Genomic DNA, 21,858 nt, shown 5'->3' on the forward strand with positions numbered 1-21,858 from the left:
CTAAATATTCTATCAGTGAGGGTCAAAGGGGGAATCACAGTGGAAAATCCCAACTTTTCCACCTCAGGACTTGTAAGTGTGGTCCTGTATCCAGAGAAAACCAGGACAGACTACACTGGATTCAGGTTCCAAATGAGAGTCCTTCCTGCCCAGCCCCCTCTCCCAGGCCCTTCCCAGATCCTTCACAGTGCCTTCTCCTGGCTAAGTCTAGGGCCCCTCACAGCCTGGGGCACATGTGGCTCCTTCCACCCAGTACTGTCTTCCATCTCTGGTCTATTTGAGCAGAAATCAATGCCAACCAGTGAACAAGCACTAGTGCAGTTGACCTTCTTACCTCTGTTGACCAGGAGTGTTTAATACGTGTGTAGGAGACGCTCCAGGAAGGTTCTCAGAAGAACCCCAGGAACCCAGGCTGGTACAAGAGTTATAATCTCAAGGTCACTGAGAGGAATGTGCTGTCGGAGGTCTGACAGCCTTCAGGAGTAACTCAGAGCACTCCTACAAAAGCAGTAAGTGCTAAAGCATCACCCTACCTGTACCTCCGGATTCCCAACCACCTCCGCCTGTATTTGTCAGTTATGAGTTTTTACAATAGAAATTTCAGGGACATAAATTATTACAGAGCACACAAGCTCTTAATGTTTAATATTATGACTTTTAGCATGCCAAATAACTTTTTGTATTTCTTATAAACAAATGAATGGACTAGAGATCTCTAAGAATTTTGGCAGTTCTAAAATTCTGGTTTTAATTCACTCCCATGCTTTGAGAGATTTGGTTGGGAGGAAACATGGGGAGCTGGCAATGGAACACATTTGCTGAAGGCACTGACCAGCAGTAGGTAATATCTTTCAGTCCTTGGGTTAAAAGTGTTGTCTCAGTTTCCTCCTTTAGTAGTAATGTGGTAATAATTTGTGGCTTTTCCCAGCTCAGAAGCACTATCTCCTCAAAGGGTCAGCAAGACTGGAAGCAGCCCTCTGCAGCAGGACTTTCTGGCACGTAGTTGCTGCAGTTCTAGGGCTGACAGGCTAGGTCAGAGGAGGGCTTCTAGTGACAGGCGGGGACCTGTAAAAGCCTCCCTAGAGGTGGGTGAAGTCCTGAACTGCTACTCCAAACGCCCTGCACTTGGAGGGTCCCAGAGGGCGGGGCCCTGCGGGGAGGGGCGCAAGCTGCGGTGGCTTGGGACTTGGGACATAGCCCTGTACCCCTGGCTGGGGGAGTGATCCACAGGGAGAGGTGAATGCGGTGGGGAGGGGGGGCGCGGGGAGGCGGTGGGAATACACAAAAGCCCCCAGCCTAGTGTTAACAGCTGGGGACCAGGAGCGAGGAACGGAAGGTTCTCCTGATGGACAGGGGCAGGGTCGGGGTCTTAAGACTAGGGAACCCTGCACACATCGAGTGCACCGCCCCCCTCCAGGGAGGGTGATGATGCACGTGGAATGGTGTCCTCCTGGCATCCCTGCCCTAGTGAGCACAGCTTGGATAGGGAAAGCAAGGGGATCACTGCTGGGGCTGAGTGCCCTGGGAATGGACCTCAGCGAAGGGCGAATGGTGGGGTGAGGGGGAGAGTCTGCCCTGCTCCCCACCTAAGTGGGCGCGGGAAGGAGGTGATGCTGGCATGTCACTGGTGGGGTGTAGGTCCCACGCGAGCGCGCTGGGGGCGCTCAGGGAAAGGCGGTGGCTCTCCCGCAGGCTGCGTGTGCTCGCCGGCGCCCTGCCTTCACCTGAGCGTGACGCGCAGCCTCCCCGCGCCCCCTCCCACACGTGCGCAGCCGGGGCGGGGCGTTGGGACGTCGCGGGTGGGGGAGCCATGGCCACGTGGCCTCGCAGGAATGCGCGGGCGCGAGGGCGGGGCCCGGCCGGGAAATGGGCAGAAGCTCCGGCCAGTGGGCGCTCGGCACGGTTGGGATGCGCCAATTCCATCGCGGTGGGCGGGGCCTCCCCGGCGTGGGCGGGGCCTGGGCGCACGGCGGGCGGGGGACGGCGGGGGTGGGGGGGCGCGGGACTATCGGCGGACGCGGATGCGGACGCGGCGGACTTATTCCGGCCCCACGGTGAGTGCGGCCCCCGCGGCGGGCGGGGGTCCTGGGCGCGCCCGGCCTGGGCCTCTCGCGGGCTTTCTTGTTTGCTTTAAAAGTTGCGCGTCTATCCAGCTCCTCGAAGTAGCTGAATCCCACCCAAGGTTTGCGGGATGCACGGAGTGCGGCGGGCAGCCCCCCGACTCCGTGACTCCCCTGGGCTCACAGAGGGCAGTCTCCAACCCCAGTGACTGTCCCTGGGCACAGACAGTGACCCTCCAACTCCAGCTAGTGTCCCCAGACACGGGGATCCCTAACTCCAGAGGCTGTTCCTGGGCACAGACAGGGAAGCCCCCCAACTCCAGAAGGTATCCCAGGAGCCAGAGACGGCGACCCCTCAACTCCAGCAGTGTCCAGTCCCTTCAGGACAGCTGTCCTGGGGCCAGTGTTCCAGGGCACCCACAGAGACTTGGGGTGAACCCACGTCCCACGGGACACAGTGAGGAAAGGCAGGTATTTGTGTGGGGATAATGATTGTCCACTGCGGAATGAGGGCCTGCAGGTCTCTCTCCTGCATTCCACAGCCCCCATTGCCCAAGAGTGCAGGCAGGGTCTAAGTGGATTTGCTTGGTCAGCAGGTACCTTGTCACTCCACCTGGTTCCACTCTCCCCTCTGTGGGGCCCTCAAGTTTTGAATGTGGCAGTGTAGAAGTCTGGGTGGACGTGTGGGTGTGGGGTACTGGGCATTGAACCCAGGGATCCAGTGAGATAGACCCCGCCCCTTTTGAGTCAGGGTTTCAGGGTTTTCCTACTTTTCTGAGGCTGGTCTGAGGCTGGCCTTGAACTTGCAGTCCTCCTGCCTCAATGTCTCGGGATCACAAGTGCAGGCCACCTCGCCCAGCTGTTTGGGCTTTTAATGGGATGTCAGGTTCCCCGAAAGCAACACGGGTGCCTGGTGCCACCCACCCAGTGTTCCTTTCCTTGCTTTGGCTGGAGGTGGAAGTTCTCATTGACTCCAAACAGAGGGCCCTGTGGTTGGGTGGCACCTAAAGCGCGTTGGGTACAGGGGTTCCTTAGTTTCCTTGTGGTAGAGTATCATGAGGGATAACATTTTTGTATCTTGAAACCCATTTTTTAGAAAGTTCCTTCTACTAGAAGAGAAGATAACTGAGATTCACACTTTGTATATGTTTTAAGAAGATGCCCTGTCCCTCCGCACCACCAGTGCTTATCTGATGGGCCTTGGTGCCAGCGTCTGCAGTTACATTGCGTGCTGCCACTGTTCACAGCCACGCGGGACTTCCTGACCTGTGTGAGGTGCTGTTCACAGTCGCTGTCGCTCTGTACACACCAGTTGTGAGAGCAGCTGTGGAAGTGAGGGATGAGGCAAGATTCAGTTATTCAACATGAACTTTTTTTTCCAGTGCTGGGTTGGAACCCAGGGCCTGGGCTTGCCAAGGCTCCACTGCCGACCACACCCCCAGCTCAAAAGAGCTTTTTATTGTTCAGAAGGTGTACTTTCTAGACCTCTGGTTTGTCACCTTGGTACTTCGCTGCTCTCCTGTGCAGTTCTGTGGTGAGGTAGGGGCAGACCCTGGGAGCTCTAGATGGAGATGTGGCCTTGGGAAGCAGCAGCCCTCTACAGGACTCGGTGTGCCCACTGAGGATGTTGCTGGGAGTTAAACTGGAGACGTTCTGCAGGTGCTACAGCAGTGGGAACAGCACCTGTGACCGCATTAGCCTATAGGTAAAGTGTGGAAGCATAATAAAAAGGAGAACCCATGTTGCCTGATAGAGCAGTCTTTCCCTTTCTTTCTTTCTTTCTCTCTCTCTTTTTTTTTTTTTTTTGCGCAGTACTGGGTATTGAACCCAGAGATGCTGCACTGCTGAACTGCATCCTGAGCCCTATCTATCTATTTACTTGTTGATTTATTTTTCAGTTTTGAGGCAGGGTCTCGGTTACCCAGGCTGGCCTCAAACTTGCAGCCCTCCTGCTGTAGCTTCCCAGGCTGCTGGTCACAGACATGTGCAGCTGTGCCTGGCTGTACATCATCTTTCATTGCACAACATGCGATAGAAAGGAAGCAGCAAGAGGTGTGGGTCTGGGTACTGAGAGCATGTTAATATTCATTCACACCCCGCATGTGGGTCGCCCAGGTGGATAGTAAGTGTGGTGAAGTTAGAGGGGAACGGAGTTCCTGTCACTGATAGAAGTTCAGCTCTCATTAACTAAGCCTCCAGAGGTACAGTTTTGGAAGAATGGGAGACTCTGCCGAGGGAAGGGGTGTTCCAGGTCCAAACCTGCTTGGCTTGGTTTAAGGTGAGTCCAGAGTGGAAGGCAGGTGGGCCATGAGTGCTGGTATGGAGGGCGTGGCCAGGCAGCAAGCCATGGTCAGTGTGACCCTGAGGGTGCTGGCTTTGATAGGTCCTGCCTGCGCCCCACAGAGAGACCAGCACCCCTGCGAGGGCACCTTGCACCTGGGAGGCCTGTGGCCAGCCCCTGCACTCTCCCTCCTGGCCGCTTCCAGAGCTGCAGGGCCTGGAGGTTCCCTTTGCTCCCCCTCCCTCCTCCTCTCCCTCCCTGCTTGCTTCCTCCCTTCCTCCCTCCTCCCTGTCTTCCCTTCCTTCCTCCTCTCTCCTCCCTCCCTTCCTTCCTCCTCCCTCCTCTCTACTCCCTCCTCCCTGTCTTCCCTTCTCCCTTCCTCCCTCCTCCCTGACTTCCCTTCCTTCCTCCTCTCTCCTCCCTCCCTTCCTTCCTCCTTCCTCCTCTCTACTCCCTCCTCCCTGTCTTCCCTTCTCCCTCCTCCCTGTCTTCCCTTCTCCCTTCCTCCCTCCTTCCTGTCTTCCTTTCCTCCTTTCCTCCCTCCTCCCTCCTTCCTGTCTTCCCTTCCTCCCTCCTCCCTGTCCTCCCTCCCTCCCTCCCTCCCTCCCTCCCTTCCTTCCTTCCTTCTTTCCTTCGTGTAAAATTTAAAAATCTTGACTACAAAATGGAGCAGTCATTTTTAAAAAATATTTTTAGTTGTAGATGGACACAGTATCTATTTTGATTTATTTATATTTCTTACGTGCTGAGGATAGAACCCAGGGCCACGCTGGTGTGAGGCAAGCGCTCTGCCCAGAGCCACCACCCCAGCCCTGGAGCAGTCATTTTGTGTGTGATTCTTTCTTTCCATTGTGGCGTTTCTTGATTTTCTTTGCATTATGAACTGACACCTGCTAATAGAAAATACTCTCAGTGGTTGTTGATATTTTATTAAAAGTGGGAAAACATGCAAAATATTTTTTAAAAATCGAAGGTTAGTGTTTTTGTTTTCTATCACCTTCTCATATGAGAAATATCAGACCGCTGTGTGGTGGGGAGTGTACCTACTGGCTGTTTGTGAGCAAGCGTGTCTGGAGTCTCCTGGCACTGCTGTGCACACCTGGGCCTGCTGGCTCAGCACGAAGCCCAGGAGTGAGGAAGGAAACAAGAGCAGCCGAGGGCTCTCAGTGCAAGGGGCCAGGTCCCCACGGAAGGCACCAGCTGTGTCCTGACGGGGGCATACTGTCTGGTTGGTCAACAGACCTTCATGCTTGTATAAAAAAATTATGCTTAATATTTTTAAAGAAAGATTATAGATGTTCACTTTGAGATATAATACTGAAAGGAAAACTGAAGAATCACCTTTATAGCTGGTTTTTAACCTGTGTTGTCTAATGTGGAAATTAAAAGCTAACTATATAAGAAAGGCCTTAGGATCACATATGCTTATGTGTATGTATACATATTATATATTTATTTATATATATATATATATATATATATATATATATATGCGCCCGTGTGTATGTATGTACGTGTACATGTATATATGCAGACACACTTAAATATACTTCTTTTGCATGTATGGTGCTGGTGATTTGACCCAGGGCCTTGTGTGTGGTAGGCAAGTACTCTCTACCACTGAGCTACTCCCAGGACCCTGGAATTATATTTTGATAAAAATGTTCTGTGCACACTTATGTCTTACGTTTTAATTTTTTATGAAAGGAGAAGAGCAATGATCTCAGTTTGTTTTCTGGCTCCCTTTAGGAACATGAGGAGATGAATGGAAAGGGCACTGGTACGCTGGGTGGTGTCCGTGCCCACTTGAGCAGAAGCTGCAAGCTAGGGCTGAGGGCTCTGGTTTCTGGACAGGCTGTGCCCCTGGATTTCCAGCACATCTGGGCAGTGTCTGGCCCACCTAATTGGGCTGTGCTCCTCTTCCCTGCAGAGGTGGCTCCAAGTGGCTTGGGAATGCAGGGCGTGTGCAGGAGGGTGGTAGGAAGCCTGTTGGACGAGCCCAGCCCACCCAGGGGACCCAGAGCTGGTGACGATGGCCCTCCAGTCCAGGCTTTCTGCCTGGGGATGTCGCAGGTCTGTTCCTCACAGTGTGGGCAACCTGAGCCTGGCCCTGTGGGGGGCAAGGTGGGCAGGATGTTGCCAGGGCCGTGTGGTGGCCTCTGCTCTGGCCAGGCCAGCGTGCTTCCTTCCCACTGCAGGGCGGCCCTCTTGCTGAAGACGTGACTGTGCTCCAGCCCTGGACTCAGCAGGCAGTAGGAAGCAGCCCACACCCAGCAGCAGGGTTGATCCCTGCCCAGCCTGCTGCTGATCCTCGGAGGAGCTTCGCGAATGTCACGTGTGGGCTCTGGATTCAGCCAGCAGGGGCGCTGCAGAGTGCAGTCAAGGAGAATTGCTGGCTCTGGGAGCTCTTGCCCTGTGATCGCTCTCAGTGGAGCTCAAGTCTCAGCTCTTCTGTGGGGTTGGGAGGACCCAGAGTGGCATGGTTCTCGGCTTCTGGCCCAGGCCCTAGGGTCTGAAGTTGGGGACTGTGCAGTGCAGCCTGGGGCCTGCTGGGAGGAGGGAGGCCTCTGCTCCTGGAGGACAGCTGAGACCGCATCTCTCTCTCTGACTTAATAGGAGGGAACGAAAGGTGCAGCCTGCCAGACAGCAGAGTCCCTGGGAAGCTGGCCCGGGCTTTCTAGGATGTGCAGTCTGCAGTCGTCCAGCCAGCCGTGGGAGAGCTGGGTTGGCCTGTGGCTCCTGTGGTAAGGAGCTGCTTCCAAACCCCATGTGTCTACAGGAGCAGGCACGCAGAAGGTGGGGGCTCTGGTGACCTTGCGGACTGAGGGGGGATGGAAGTTGTGTGCACTTGTCTGGAGATTGCTAGTTTCGTAGCCAAGTGCTTCAGCAGATGACTCAGGTGGACATCCTTTCCCAAGTATGCCTACTGTCCTACATGTTGACCACCTAGAACTGTGTGGGGCAGTGGAAACACTGAGGGAAGTGGCCAGGTCCAACTGGTACCCCTGGCAAGGGCATTCCTTGCAGAAGGAGTATAGGGCCAGAGGAGGGGGTGCCAGGCATGCCCAAAGTCAACAGGAAGGCCAGTGAAGGGTACCCTGGGGCAGCGTGCCTGGGCTTGCGGCCAGCTGGGCAGTAGAGATGAAGAAGGCCCGTGGAGGTTCAGAGTGTGCGGGAAGCCACGGAAGGTCAGAGCGACAGAGCAGCGGAGGGTTTGTGACAGAATGCCTGGAGGGTGTCAAGCCAGTCAGCTCACGTTTTGTAGGACTGTCCTCTGGGTTACTGAGAAGTGACCCTACAGAGGCCCAGACGGAGGCCTGGAGGTGTACCTGAGACTTCACACGGCTCTGGGCACAGGTGCGATGGTGCACTCTGGGGAGGCAGCCAGGGTCAGTGGTGTATGGACAGAGTTGAAGGCTGCTGACTGTGTCTGCTCCTGGTTTGGTCCTGGGCTTGAGAGTAAGGAAGGATGGGGGACGGCTCCCAGGCTTGCTTGGTTTGGTGGGCACTGGGTGGCGGAGCTGGGCCTGGGTCACACGGTGGGAACTTTCCAGGTCCCCCTGGGGACGTGCTACAGGCAGCTGCATTGAGGAGCACAATGCTGGTGAGGTCACCCTGTCCAGGTGGTCACCAAGGAAGGGGCAGGCCCGCATGGGAGCAGAGGGCAGGACTGGTGGAGAGAGGAATGCAGAGCGTGGCATCCTGGGGCCCAGCAGAGGGGTGCTGGCAGAACGGGATATCAGTTCCTGTTGATATGTTGAGCCCAGTGCTGGACATGGACAAGAGAGGCTGCTGAGGGTGCAGGGATGGTGGGGTGACCAGCAGCCGGTTCAGAGTGAGTGGAGAGAAATCGAGTCGAGCTCTGCCCAGCACCCACCACAGATGTGGCCTGGTGGCACCTTTCCTCCAAGCCACCCTGAGGCTCAGAAGGCTGCTCCCCGGGTGTCGCTCTGGGAGCACTGCCGCAGGGTGAGCCTCACTGCTGTGGAGGGGCTGCTGTCCTCCTGCACCTCTCTGAGGGCCCGCGGTGGGAAGGAGGATGTGCGCTGTGGGTCACCAAGGCGTGACTGTTGCCTCCTGGCCCTTGGATCTGGTGCTCAGGACTGAGGCTAATCACCCAGGCCGCCCCTCCAGCCAGGGCAGGAGTAGAGCCAGGACCATCCCCAGCTCCTGGCTCAGTGGTGCCTGCACGTGGACAGTGGTCCAGGATCCGGGAAAGGGCCACCAGAGGGATGGACGCCACAGGGACAAGGGGCACGTGTTTCCCTGGAACCTGCTGGATTGGGGCTTCCTCCTGATGTTTGAGGATGGTCTTAATAATCCTCGCACAGGGATCCCATTGGCCCCTGGCCTTGAACCAAAGTGGCCACCTCGGACATCTTCCCCAGGGCTCCATGGGACTAAGTCTGCAGGTGAGTGGGAGAGGGGGCAGCACTGCTGCACAGGACATGCTGAGGGTCACCTGCTGCCCTGAAGAAGTCCAGCCCAGGGCCGACAGCTACAACCTTGGCCCCCACACCTGCTGCTGCTCATCCTGTCCCCAACCACAGAGCCTTCCTGCAGACACCCACCGTGCTCTGGCCTCCCTTCCCCCCGTCAGCCCCTGTTCAACACTGCATGTGTGGGTTTCCTTTGTTCTAAGGCCTGCCCACGCCATGGACAGGAGTGACCAGGCCACCCCTCTCCCAAGTTCCAGACGCCAGCCCCCTGCATTTCTCCTGGCCCTTTCCAGCCCAGCACTCCTTTTCCATGAGCTGGACTCGGGGCCTTTCCAGGAAGATCCTTGCCTCCTGGCTTGGGCAGAATGTCTGACCTGTCCCCACTCTTCCTGCCTTGGAGGGATTTTAGTCTGGACTTGCATGTCTCAGCTCCCAGAGCTAGGAGCGTGACAACTGTGGCATCCCACCCTCCTCCAGCCCCCTTACTGGGATGTGAACTCTCAGCAGCAGGGATCTAAGTGCAGGAAGGGACTATAGCCCTGGGGGGGTTTTCACAAGTTACTTAAACTCCCATAGCCTTAATATCTTATTATAAAAGTGACTTTTCACCCCGCATGTGGGTAAATACCAGTAATCCCAGTGACCTGGGGAGGCTGAGGCAGGAGGATCATGAGTTTGAGGCCAGCCTCAGCAATTTAGTGAGACCTTCAGCAACTTAGCAAGACCCAGTCTTAACAAATAAAAAGGACCTGGGATGTCACTCAGTGGTTAAGTGCCCCTGGGTTCAATCCCCAGTACCAAATAAGTGACTTGGAAGTTTGAACTTGTGTGCATGAAATCCCTGGGTGCAATGTTGGGACTTGGGTAGGTGCTCTTCTGCTCTTTCCCCACTCTTCCTCTGACCTTTGAGAACAGTTGGTTTGACTCGTAGCTCCGTTTGCTCTTCTGGTCTAGTCAGAAACTTTCTGTTCCATTCCGTTCCTTCTTGATGGACTGGCCCTGGAAACACACCGAGTGTGGGCAAGCAAAGGCGGGACACGAGGCAGGTCTGGTGACTGTGGGGGGAGCTTTCAGCTCTGTTTTGTGAACATACCTCTCATGTCATGAGAAAGAGCTGCAAAGACGTGCCGCCCCAGGTAAAGGTGGCATCCACTCAGGTGCTGGGACAGTTGGCAGTGGGAGCGATGGTGTTCTTTCTGGCTGGCTTTTCCCGGAGAGGACGCTCCTGCTGGGCTGGCGTGGTGACACCTGGTGTGCGTCTGCCCGCAGAGGCTCCTGGGAGGGCTGTGATGTGGTGGTCACCCTCACCCTTGTCTGGGTGGCATGATCTCAGGTGCAGTGGGACAACTGCCTGGGGGCAGGAGGGGAGGAAAGCAGTGGAATAGACCCGCCTCCCGTCAGTTCAGCTGCTGGCTGCTGGGGTCTGTGTGAGGGAGCTCGGGGGCTGGATTTGCTGAGGGCCAGTGCAGACTGGCCAGGGGTCTAGCTTGGTTGTGCACCTGGGCATGCTCTCCCGGCGCTCCTGCCTGCCTTCTTCCTCCACACCTGGTTTTGAGAGCTGACCACTGCGGGTGTGCTGCTGGGTACCGAGCACATAACCCATCTTGGCTCTCCCCGCTCTTACCCCTGCAGACGCGCTCTAGTCGGCCGTGCAGCACGCAGGTGTCTAGCCTGCTGGGTCTGCAGGTGAGTGGCCGCACGCTGATCCGTCTACTGCCAGGGTCCTGTCGTTCTCCCCCTTGTTTGTCTCCTGGTGGAGTCTGGCTTCTAGTGGGGGACAACAGGGAACATGGAGACAGTACTAATGGCTCCATCTCTGCTGGCCTAGGGGCGTGAAGGGCACACACAGGTGAGGTGAGGAGGCCAAGTCCACAGGGGCCACCCTGGCAGCTGGGCCAGGGTGTGTGGAGGACAGCAGGGAGTGGAAGACCGGGGACATGAAGTTCGGTGCCTCTGGCAGGCAGTGGGAGCCAGGCCAGGGCAAGTCCTGATGGGCAGTGCCCTCCATGCCCTCAGGTGCACCCCAGCCAGAGGCCTGCTCCTCCAGCCCGGCAGCCCCTGCTGCTCACACTGGCTTTCACGCGGCCTCATCCCCGAGTCCTCTGGAGAGTCCTGCATTCTTCCTCTTCTGTCCACAAAAGAGAGCTCCTTCTCAAAGGTCACTTGAGGTGTCTCAGCATGCGCAGGGGGGCCTTCCTGAGGATGTGGTGGCAGTGCTGAAGCACAGACAGCAGACACACAGGCACAGCGGGCACGGGGGGCAGAGCCCAGGTACTGCTGGCCAGGTTCCAGCAGTGCCCATGCAGGTGGCGGCCGCCCATCCCGGCCAGAGCAATTCTAAGGGGTCTGGACCTTCAGGGGCGGTTGTAGGGTCTGGTCCTGCAGGAGTGGTTGTAGGGGTCTGGTCCTGCAGGAGTGGTTGTAGGGGTCTGGTCCTGGAGGAGTGGTTGTAAGGGGTCTGGTCCTGCAGGAGTGGTTGTAGGGGGTCTGGTCCTGTAGGAGTGGTTGTAGGGGGGTCTGGTCCTGCAGGAGTGGTTGTAGGGGGGTCTGGTCCTGCAGGAGTGGTTATAGGGGGGTCTGGTCCTGCAGGAGTGGTTGTAGGGGGTCTGGTCCTGCAGGAGTGGTTATAGGGGGGTCTGGTCCTGCAGGAGTGGTTGTAGGGGGGTCTGGTCCTGCAGGAGTGGTTGTAGGGTCTGGTCCTGCAAGAGTGGTTGTAGGGGGGTCTGGTCCTGCAGGAGTGGTTGTAGGGTCTGGTCCTGTAGGAGTGGTTGTAGGGGGGTCTGCTCCTGCAGGAGTGGTTGTAGGGTCTGGTTCTGCAGGAGTGGTTGTAGGGGGTCTGGTCCTGCAGGAGTGGTTGTAGGGGGTCTGGTCCTGCAGGAGTGGTTGTAGGGGATCTGGTCCTGCAGGAGTGGTTGTAGGGGGGTCTGGTCCTGCAGGAGTGGTTGTAGGGTCTGGTCCTGCAGGAGTGGTTGTAGGGGGGTCTGGTCCTGCAGGAGTGGTTGTAGGGTCTGGTCCTGAAGGAGTAGTGGTTGTAGGGTCTGGCCCTTCAGGGGCGGTTGTAGGGGGTCTGGTCCTGCAGGAGTGGTTGTAGGGTCTGGTCCTGTAGGAGTGGTTGTAGGGGTTCTGGTCCTGCAGGAGTGGTTGTAGGGGGTCTGGTCCTGCAGGAGTGGTTGTAGGGGTTCTGGTCCTGCCGGACTGGTTGTAGGGGGTCTGGTCCTGCAGGAGTGTTTGTAGGGGGTCTGGTCCTGCAGGAGTGGTTGTAGGGGGGTGTGGTCCTTCAGGAGTGGTTGTAGGGGGTCTGGTCCTGCAGGAGTGGTTGTAGGGTCTGGTCCTGCAGGAGTGGTTGTAGGGGTTCTGGTCCTGCCGGACTGGTTGTAGGGGGTCTGGTCCTGCAGGAGTGTTTGTAGGGGGTCTGGTCCTGCAGGAGTGGTTGTAGTGGGGTGTGGTCCTGCAGGAGTGGTTGTAGGGGGTCTGGTCCTGCAGGAGTGGTTGTAGGGGGTCTGGTCCTGCAGGAGTGGTTGTAGGGGTGTCTGGTCCTGCAGGAGTGGTTGTAGGGGTTCTGGTCCTGCAGTAGTGGTTGTAGGGGGTCTGGTCCTGCAGGACTGGTTGTAGGGTTTGGTCCTGTAGGAGTGGTTGTAGGGGTTCTGGTCCTGCCGGACTGGTTGTAGGGGGTCTGGTCCTGCAGGAGTGGTTGTAGGAGGTCTGGTCCTGCAGGAGTGGTTGTAGGGGGTCTGGTCCTGCAGGAGTGGTTGTAGTGGGGTGTGGTCCTGCAGGAGTGTTTGTAGGGGGTCTGGTCCTGCAGGAGTGGTTGTAGGGGGGTCTGGTCCTGCAGGAGTGGTTGTAGGGGGTCTGGTCCTGCAGGAGTGGTTGTAGGGGGGTGTGGTCCTTCAGGAGTGGTTGTAGGGGGTCTGGTCCTGCAGGAGTGGTTGTAGGGGGTCTGGTCCTGCAGGAGTGGTTGTAGGGGTTCTGGCCCTGCCGGACTGGTTGTAGGGGGTCTGGCCCTGCAGGAGTGTTTGTAGGGGGTCTGGTCCTGCAGGAGTGGTTGTAGGGGGGTCTGGTCCTGCAGGAGTGGTTGTAGGGGGTCTGGTCCTGCAGGAGTGTTTGTAGGGGGTCTGGTCCTGCAGGAGTGGTTGTAGGGGGGTGTGGTCCTGCAGGAGTGGTTGTAGGGGGTCTGGTCCTGCAGGAGTGGTTGTAGGGGGTCTGGTCCTGCAGGAGTGGTTGTAGGGGTTCTGGTCCTGCAGGAGTAGTGGTTGTAGGGGGTCTGGTCCTGCAGGAGTGGTTGTAGGGGGGTGTGGTCCTGCAGGAGTGGTTGTAGGGGGGTGTGGTCCTGCAGGAGTGGTTGTAGGGGGGTCTGGTCCTGCAGGAGTGGTTGTAGGGGGGTGTGGTCCTGCAGGAGTGTTTGTAGGGGGTCTGGTCCTGCAGGAGTGGTTGTAGGGGGTCTGGTCCTGCAGGAGTGTTTGTAGGGGGTCTGGTCCTGCAGTCGTGGTTGTAGGGGGGGTGTGGTCCTGCAGGAGTGGTTGTAGAGGGGTCTGGTCCTGCAGGAGTGGTTGTAGGGGATCTGGTCCTGCAGGAGTGTTTGTAGGGGGTCTGGTCCTGCAGGAGTGGTTGTAGGGGGGTGTGGTCCTGCAGGAGTGGTTGTAGGGGGTCTGGTCCTGCAGGAGTGGTTGTAGGGGTTCTGGTCCTGCAGGAGTAGTGGTTGTAGGGGGTCTGGTCCTCCAGGAGTGGTTGTAGGGGGGTGTGGTCCTGCAGGAGTGGTTGTAGGGGGGTGTGGTCCTGCAGGAGTGGTTGTAGGGGGGTCTGGTCCTGCAGGAGTGGTTGTAGGGGGGTGTGGTCCTGCAGGAGTGTTTGTAGGGGGTCTGGTCCTGCAGGAATGGTTGTAGGGGGTCTGGTCCTGCAGGAGTGTTTGTAGGGGGTCTGGTCCTGCAGTCGTGGTTGTAGGGGGGGTGTGGTCCTGCAGGAGTGGTTGTAGAGGGGTCTGGTCCTGCAGGAGTGGTTGTATGGGATCTGGTCCTGCAGGAGTGTTTGTAGGGGGTCTGGTCCTGCAGTAGTGGTTGTAGGGGGGTGTGGTCCTGCAGGAGTGGTTGTAGGGGTTCTGGTCCTGCAGGACTGGTTGTAGGGTTTGGTCCTGTAGGAGTGGTTGTAGGGGGTCTGGTCCTGCAGGAGTGGTTGTAGGGGGTCTGGTTCTGCAGGAGTGGTTGTAGGGTCTGGTCCTGCAGGAGTGGTTGTAGGGGGTCTGGTTCTGTAGGAGTGGTTGTAGGGGGGTGTGGTCCTGCAGGAGTGGTTGTAGGGGGTCTGGTTCTGCAGGAGTGGTTGTAGGGGGTCTGGTTCTGCAGGAGTGGTTGTAGGGTCTGGTCCTGCAGGAGTGGTTGTAGGGGGTCTGGTCCTGTAGGAGTGGTTGTAGGGGGGTGTGGTCCTGCAGGAGTGGTTGTAGGGGGTCTGGTTCTGCAGGAGTGGTTGTAGGGGGTCTGGTCCTGCAGGAGTGTTTGTAGGGGGTCTGGTCCTGCAGTAGTGGTTGTAGGGGGGTGTGGTCCTGCAGGAGTGGTTGTAGGGGGTCTGGTCCTGCAGGAGTGGTTGTAGGGGGTCTGGTCCTGCAGGAGTGTTTGTAGGGGGGTGTGGTCCTGCAGGAGTGTTTGTAGGGGGTCTGGTCCTGCAGGAGTGGTTGTAGGGGGGTGTGGTCCTGCAGGAGTGTTTGTAGGGGGTCTGGTCCTGCAGGAGTGGTTGTAGGGGGTCTGGTCCTGCAGGAGTGTTTGTAGGGGGTCTGGTCCTGCAGTAGTGGTTGTAGGGGGGTGTGGTCCTGCAGGAGTGGTTGTAGGGGGGGTGTGGTCCTGCAGGAGTGGTTGTAGGGGGGTCTGGTCCTGCAGGAGTGGTTGTAGGGGATCTGGTCCTGCAGGAGTGTTTGTAGGGGGTCTGGTCCTGCAGTAGTGGTTGTAGGGGGGTGTGGTCCTGCAGGACTGGTTGTAGGGGTTCTGGTCCTGCAGGACTGGTTGTAGGGTTTGGTCCTGTAGGAGTGGTTGTAGGGGGTCTGGTCCTGCAGGAGTGGTTGTAGGGGGTCTGGTTCTGCAGGAGTGGTTGTAGGGTCTGGTCCTGCAGGAGTGGTTGTAGGGGGTCTGGTTCTGTAGGAGTGGTTGTAGGGGGGTGTGGTCCTGTAGGAGTGGTTGTAGGGGGTCTGGTCCTGCAGGAGTGGTTGTAGGGGGTCTGGTTCTGCAGGAGTGGTTGTAGGGTCTGGTCCTGCAGGAGTGGTTGTAGGGGGGTGTGGTCCTGCAGGAGTGGTTGTAGGGGGTCTGGTTCTGCAGGAGTGGTTGTAGGGGGTCTGGTCCTGCAGGAGTGGTTGTAGGGGGTCTGGTTCTGCAGGAGTGGTTGTAGGGGTTCTGGTCCTGCAGGACTGGTTGTAGGGGGTCTGATCCTGGGATCTGGTAGCCCTTGGGAAGACAGCTGCCCCAGCACATGGATAGCCCTTTGAAGCTGCACCTTGAGGGATGTGGCTGCTTGCTGTCCCTCCTGTATTGGGCGCAGGCTCTGATGCAGAGTCCACCTGGAGTCCCTGAGTGACCTGTCCACACAGCCACAAGTAGCTGTGACACGCTAGGCTTCCCTAGTCCTGGAGAAGAGTGACTGTGGAAAGCGTGTTTGGATTTTCAGTTTTTGTAAGCATCCTGTCTGCTTGTGCCCGTGGACAGTGAGAGGAATGTCCACTGTCTCTCTCTGCAGTGGGGTGGGCTGGGCACCCTGTACTCACGTCTGCACCCCCTCATGGGTTCTTTACGGGTACAGAGCCTTCCCAGCAGGCAGCCAGGTCTTGCTCAGCCACCGAGAACCCATGGGTGTTGCAGCTGCACATGCTCCTGACCCACCCCAGGCTCTCAGCTCCCTGGCTGCCTCCCCTTAAACCTGGAGAGGCCGGTCCTGAGCCTTACCTGAGCCTCCCTCTGCCCAGGGGCTGCCGGGTATGGACCGCCATGGACCTGCCTCTGGTGGGACTCCAGTGTGACGTGTGGTGTAGACTCACGACGGCTCCATGAGCTCTCACCTTTGAAGGGCTGAGGGGCCAGGAAGCCCAGGGTACGCAGGTCCTGTGTTTGTCGCATGAACCTGGCAGAGCATTTTGAAGCAGGCACGACACCTGTGCTACTAGATATGGTGCTCCTGCCAGCCTGCCAGAAGTGGGATGGCCACGTCAGCCGCCCAGCTGCAGCAGAGGACACAGGCTGGGTGGGTCAGATCCTTGTCTGACCAGGAACAGTGACCAGACACAGCCTCCAGCCCCTTTGCCCTCTGCTCAGTGAAGGCCTCGGCCAGGGGATTCCAGAAGGGCTGTGCACATGGGCTCATGCCCAGTTTCCTGAGGTGTCTGGCTGCGGTCTTTCCTGTTTGCCTGAATTCAGCAGCTTTTGCCCAATACCACCACTGGGGTGGTAATCAGGGGCCTTCACCAAATCGGGTGGGTGGCCATGCTGGCCAGGGGCAGTCGTGTGACTCTGGGGTGCGTGGCCTCACTGGCCAGGCGCAGTTGTGTGAAAGGGAGCACAATATTTGAACACAAAAGGCTGAGGCAGTCTGTTAGTGTCTGGGCTCTTTAACTGACCGTTTCTACTTTTGTTTAAAACCACAATCCAAATGCACAATGAGATCTTTCATTAAGATGCTTAAATTGGACGATGACAGCAGTAATGAAAACAAAGCTGGGCAGCCGAGGCTGGTCTTGCTCACGCTGCACGCAGGTCAGACACAGGGTGCTTTGAAAGCAGACCCTCGGCTCTGCCTCGCGTCAGTCAGTCTCACCTGCTCGCAGCAGGCAGAGCTCCTGCCCCAGTGCCTCCAGTGAGAACACTTCCACCTGAGGGCCAGCCCCAGAAGCCCCTGCTCCGGGGTGCAGTGTCCAGGGGCACTCACATGCAGGAGAAGGTCTGGAGCCCTGGCTCATCTGTTTGACACTGTCTGGGATGCAGGGACTGGGTAGCAGTCCTGATAGCCACTGACCAGCCAGGGAGCCACAGGCCTGCTGCGGGCCCTCTGGCCTCAGGGCAATGGCAGAGAGTTGTGTGGGTAAGTGGCCTGGAATGTGTGAAGCCCACTTCAGCCTACAGGTGTAAGTGCTGTGAGAGTGCCAGCCAGTGGGACTTCAGGATCAGGTGTTGCTGGAAGACTCAGGTGTTTATTCTTTTTTCATCCTGCTCATACCGGTCACACTGGTGAGATGGGTTGGCTTGACCCTTTTTCCAGGTGTTCTGGGCAGAAAAACAGAGCATCAAGTGAGGCCAGACCCATGCAGCCTGGTTAGGAAATGTTTAGTCAAAGCGAGGGCACACCGGGCCCCTGTAAGACACAGAGAACCTCGTGGCTGCCAGCAGTGGGCCAGCGTGCCCACGTTCCATCTTGGGCAGATGCAGGTGGAGCGTGCTTGCTTTCTCTGCTGACAGGAAGACCTTTAGAGAAGAGCAAACCCATGCTGTGCAACTCTGCGGACCTCGGTGCTCAGTCTGCTGAGGCGAGCCCTGGCAAGGGCAGACTGAGCACCGAGGTCCGCAGAGTCACACAGCAAAGCTCGGGTCACTGCAGGCTGAGCTGGTCTCTGTCCCATGCCCTCCTAGGCGGGTGATTCAGCCTCAGCCATCACTGGGCAGTGCTGTGGGGCAGCCGCCTCTCCTGTGGCAGGTGTCTGGAGATGCCTGTGTCTTTCTTTCCCTGTTTCTCTGGACTAGAGTTCAAGGACATTCACTGATGGCCCTCTCTGTCCTGTTCCTGAGGCCTTGGCACTCTGGAGAATGGGCACGGGGCCTGGGCCCAGTGGGAGCCACTGTGCCGTTCCATGCTCCTTTCCTTATGGACCCCAACTGTTCTGTAGCTGCACAGGCATCATGCGAGCAGCCCGATGCGGTGTTCCATGAAACGCGGGAGCCCGTAGGCTCTGTGGGACCCGGGCTGGCCTTCCAGCACCTCCTTCTTTTCCTGGCTGTGCAGACTGCCCTCAGCCTCAGAGGCGCGGGGTCACCAGGCTTGCCTCCCATGGTCCAGTCCTGTCCACCCTGCTTCCCTGCCCTGCGCCCTCCCTGGGAGAAGCTGGAGGAAGCCTGTGGCCGTGTCTGCCCAGAATGCAGTGCGCTGCTGTGAGTGGTTGGGGGCTCTCGTGTGCACCTGCGTGTGTGCAGGGTGAGTCGATTCTGTCTCAGAACCACGGGTTTCTGCAGCGCCGCAGGTGTGCCCTTGGCTGCACTGGCACTACAGCAGCCCTTTGCCTGCCCTCACTTACATCCCTGTCCAGCTGCAGGCAGTGTCCGCATTGCTCAGCTTCTCTCTGAGGACCCTTCCTTCGGTGGCACTCCCAACTGTGACCCAGCCTTTAGCCTAAGCACGCCTGCCTTAGATTGGAAACCAAGTCCACTTCCCACCATTGGGATGAGCTCCTTTGCCACTTCTGTTGATGTCCTCAGTGTCCAGCATGTAGATTCCAGGTGTGGGTGGAGGCCTGGAGCAGAGCAGCAGGAACTGCAGCAGTGACCACTCCTGTCCCCCACCGTGAGCAGCAGTGACAGCTGGCACGTGCCTGCCCAGCACTGACGAGGCTCCTATTCTCATCCCCTGCACCATGTTTCACCTGCAGCGTGCTGGGAGGTGGACACTGTTGCTGCCCAGCAGTTCCAGGTGTAGCAGTTGGCTGCACAATCTCAGAACTTGCCAGGTCTCACCTGGCACGTGGACAGCAGATTCTGCCGCAGCCTCTGGGCTCTGAGGCTCCACGTCATACACCTGCCCTGTATGGCCTGGGGAGGTCCTTTGACCTTTCTGAGCTGTTGCGTCTTCATTTGAGGCAGAACCCCCTTGTTGGGGCGATGCTGTGACTGGGTTCCTCCCAAGGGAGGCCACTGCCCCCAGCAGCTTCCTGGTACCTGTGGAGCTGCGAGTGTTGGTGAAGTAGGGACTTTGGAACTGAGACTCCGGATGCCAGTGAGGAGGGCCAGCTGCTCACACAGGGTGTGCAGCTCTGGGCAAGGTCCTGGCAGCTTCTAAATGCCCGTGAGGATGTCAGGGAAAAGTTGGGTAAGGGGAGCATGGGGCAGAGGGGTGGCTGTTCCTGATGGGTGCCCTGGAGCCCTCGCGTCTCAGTGGATGGGAGCCCTTGTGGCACTGCCAGCTCATCTTAGTTTGAGAACACACTGGCTTTCTCCAGAAAGTACCACATTTTGTTAATTAATTTGGCTAAAATAACTGGCTGGGCTTAGGTGGTTGCAGACGAAGTCCAAGGCTGTGCCCGCTGGCACCCAGGGCCTTTCCAGGCCTGTTTCCTGTGAGGAGCACGTGAAGCCAGTGATGGCCTTGGTATCAGCTGGCAGTGGAGGAGGCGCTGGGGGCAGGCGTCGCCGTCCGTCGCATCCGTTGTTCCTGATGTGGGAACGGAAGCAGTTGGCTTTTCCTCCAACCCTCTGTCCCCGTCTGAAGCCAGGTGGGTGCGGGGAGGTCTCCTATGAGTCAGTGGACAGGATGTCCTCCTCTGGAGCTAGGAGCCAGCCTTCTCATGAGCTCTGGGTGTCACACTTTTTCTTGATCCAGGCATGTGGGATTGTCCTAGCCAAGAGACTGGTTACTTGTTCCCTCAGAGGAAGCTTAGAAAACTGTCAGCTGCACCTTAATCCTGATAGTTCTTTACTCAGAACTGCTAAGGTGTTGGTTGAAGGAAGAGGAAGCACACATTTGGCTTATGTGCTGATTTTTCCCTTCAGAGCCCTGAATGAACTTAAGCAAAGACTTGCGGAGGTGTTGGCTGGCAGGGATCTGCCCAGTGGTCCCAGCTGTGAGCTACCTGCTGGCTGCGATTCAGGTCGCGCTGGCTGAGAACCCTCTCTTTGGTCTGGTTTGCGGCCAGTAGGGGATGAGTTCTCTAACCCCAGCTGCAAGTGACAGCTGTGTTTCCTCCTTACAGGGCCATCAGGCCATCACTGCAAGCCCTGCACGTGGTGAGAAAGTGACATTTGCCTAGCCAGCATGTGACGGGCGGTGTCTCCGCTTCCTGCAGGGGCTTCAGTTCCCTGACCAAGCCACAGAGCATGGACCAGCAAGAGGGCCCTCCTCCTGCTCCCACAGGTGCGTGGCCTCCACAGGGGTGTCCAGGACCCCGGGGGCACTAGGGGCTCTTCCTGACCACTCCGTGCTTCTGGAATTACGAGGCTGCTCCTGACGGAGGCGAGTGGTGGGGGAGACGAGGGTGAGAGTGTCTCAGGGAGAATGATGAGGTGCTTGCTGGGGCTCAGAGGGGATAGGAACTTTGAGGGTCCCAGCTCTTAGGCCAGTGCACTTGGGGTGCACCAGTGAGCCTCGTGCACCAGGCTTGCCTGTCCTGGGCATCTCAGCTTCCTGCAAGGTGTTCCGTCACCCACCCAAGCTGACTGATGTGGAAGGGGAAGGGCTTCCTGTTCAGAGGCCACGTCCACGTGCAGGCCCAGTGGCCAGGGCTAAGGTTCCACCACTAGAACACAGCCTCTCCAGGCACTTGGAACGGGTCCGCGGAGTCCTCTCCTACTTCCTTTCTCTGGGGCAACTCGGGGCCAGCATGGATCTCTTCTGCCCATCCACACCAGGTACAGCCTTCTCATCACCTCGCCAGAGCTCCGTCTGCCCAGATGCCCATGGCAGGGAAGGCTGGCCCCAGCCCCATGGTGGACCCTAACATTTCTGTAGCAGGCATCCCCAGGGCTTCCTGTTCTTGTGAAACCTGGGCTGTGGGGCAAGTGGGGCAAAGCTGTGCGGGCAGCTGGCTGCAGAGGTCTGGGAGCTCTACTGGGACCCAGCACATGTGGGCAGGAGGAGACTGGCCTTGCACTCGGTCTTCCACCCTGCGCTGCCCGCCACACGAACCTCTGGCTGGTTATGCTCATCCAGGAGCTCTGTCGGCAGAGCTGCCCCCAAGTGAGCAGGGCCCCAGACACCAGAGCCAACTGTGGTGTGGTGAACTGCCGAGTGTCCAGTGGGAGGAGAGGCCCCCAGAGAACTGTCAGGTGCCACTGTTTGTAGGAGCTCCTGCTGAGTGGGGGACTGACCCCTGAGGGTCATCTGGAGCTGGAGGACCCAGGAGGCATGGGATGTGTGAATGGGTGCCTAGAGGCCGGTTCTGCGGCTGCACTGGCCTCTGGGCGGGTCTCACCTGTGTGGGCCTCAGCTGTGGGAGCCCTGGCCTTTCAGCCATGATGCCCAGGCTTGTACTTTTGTATGAGATATGAAGGAGACAGTTACAGTTTTGGGGGAGACTATAAACACAAGACAGCTTCAGGAAGGACAGACGGAGCAGCGCCTCTTCAGCCTTGCCACAGGGCTGAGCAAGGCAGTGTCTGCAGCGTTCCTAGCGTCCAGGCTGGCAGCGGTCCACGAGCAGCTCAGACAGCCACCTGAGACGTGTAAAGAAATCATCTCGGAAGATGCTTTGGGGTATTTCAGAAAGCAAAACTCAGTTCCTGATTTTAAAGTCACACTACCAGCAAGAGCTGTCTCTAATTAATACTAAAATTCTGCCACAGATTTGTTTCAGAAAGAGAAATCATACTATCGCTACATTAACATCAGCTCATGATGCCTCTTGATGTGGCAAGCTCAGGAGGAAGGGCTCAGCTTTCCTGAGAGCAGCTACCCGCTCTCGCCCTGGTCACATACCCTGGGCCCCAGGCCAAGACCTCCTTGGACGCCCTGGGCGTTGCAGACCCAGCCTTGTGCATAGTACCGTGAGGCCCAGCCTGCGCTGGGTAAGAGCAGCCTCGGGTAGAGGTAGAGAGAGCTGGAGCCACGCGGAGACAGGGTATGGCCCACAGCACTGGGGCACTGGGGCTGCTCTCAGGGTCCTTGGGGACAAGCAGAAGGCCTTGGCTGGGACAAGGGCTGAGGCCTCAGCCAGTGCAGGGAAAGCATGGGCCAAAGGGGGCCAGACCCGGCCTGAGCAGCACCCGGCCTGAGTCCAGTTGGGGTGCGGCGTCTTCAGCACAGGGTCCCTGCCTTTAGATTGTTGCTTTCCTTTTTTCCCTTCTTCCCTCCCCTCCCCCTCCCTCTCCCCCTCTCCCTCTTCCCTTCCCTCCCCTCCCCTCCCTCTCCCCCTCTCCCT

At 57.9% G+C, this 21,858-nt stretch overlaps 1 protein-coding gene and 1 long non-coding RNA gene across 2 annotated transcripts in view; both read left to right on the plus strand.

Annotated features, from left to right (window-relative positions):
* The first annotated feature begins 1,993 nt into the window (after positions 1 to 1,993).
* Positions 1,994 to 19,856, plus strand: LOC143641617 (uncharacterized). The gene is made up of 2 exons (XR_013155436.1): positions 1,994 to 2,054; positions 19,696 to 19,856. It is a non-coding gene; the product is annotated as an uncharacterized LOC143641617 (long non-coding RNA).
* Positions 19,857 to 20,639: 783 nt separating this feature from the next.
* Positions 20,640 to 21,858, plus strand: part of Arhgef10 (Rho guanine nucleotide exchange factor 10) — a 43,724-nt gene continuing 42,505 nt past the window's right edge. The window contains exon 1 of the mRNA XM_077109221.1: positions 20,640 to 20,767. Within this exon, the coding sequence (XP_076965336.1) occupies positions 20,640 to 20,767 (128 nt within the window). The remainder of the gene's footprint in view (positions 20,768 to 21,858) is intronic.

This window comes from Callospermophilus lateralis, chromosome 4, assembly GCF_048772815.1.
Source record: "Callospermophilus lateralis isolate mCalLat2 chromosome 4, mCalLat2.hap1, whole genome shotgun sequence".
NCBI lineage: Eukaryota > Metazoa > Chordata > Mammalia > Rodentia > Sciuridae > Callospermophilus > Callospermophilus lateralis.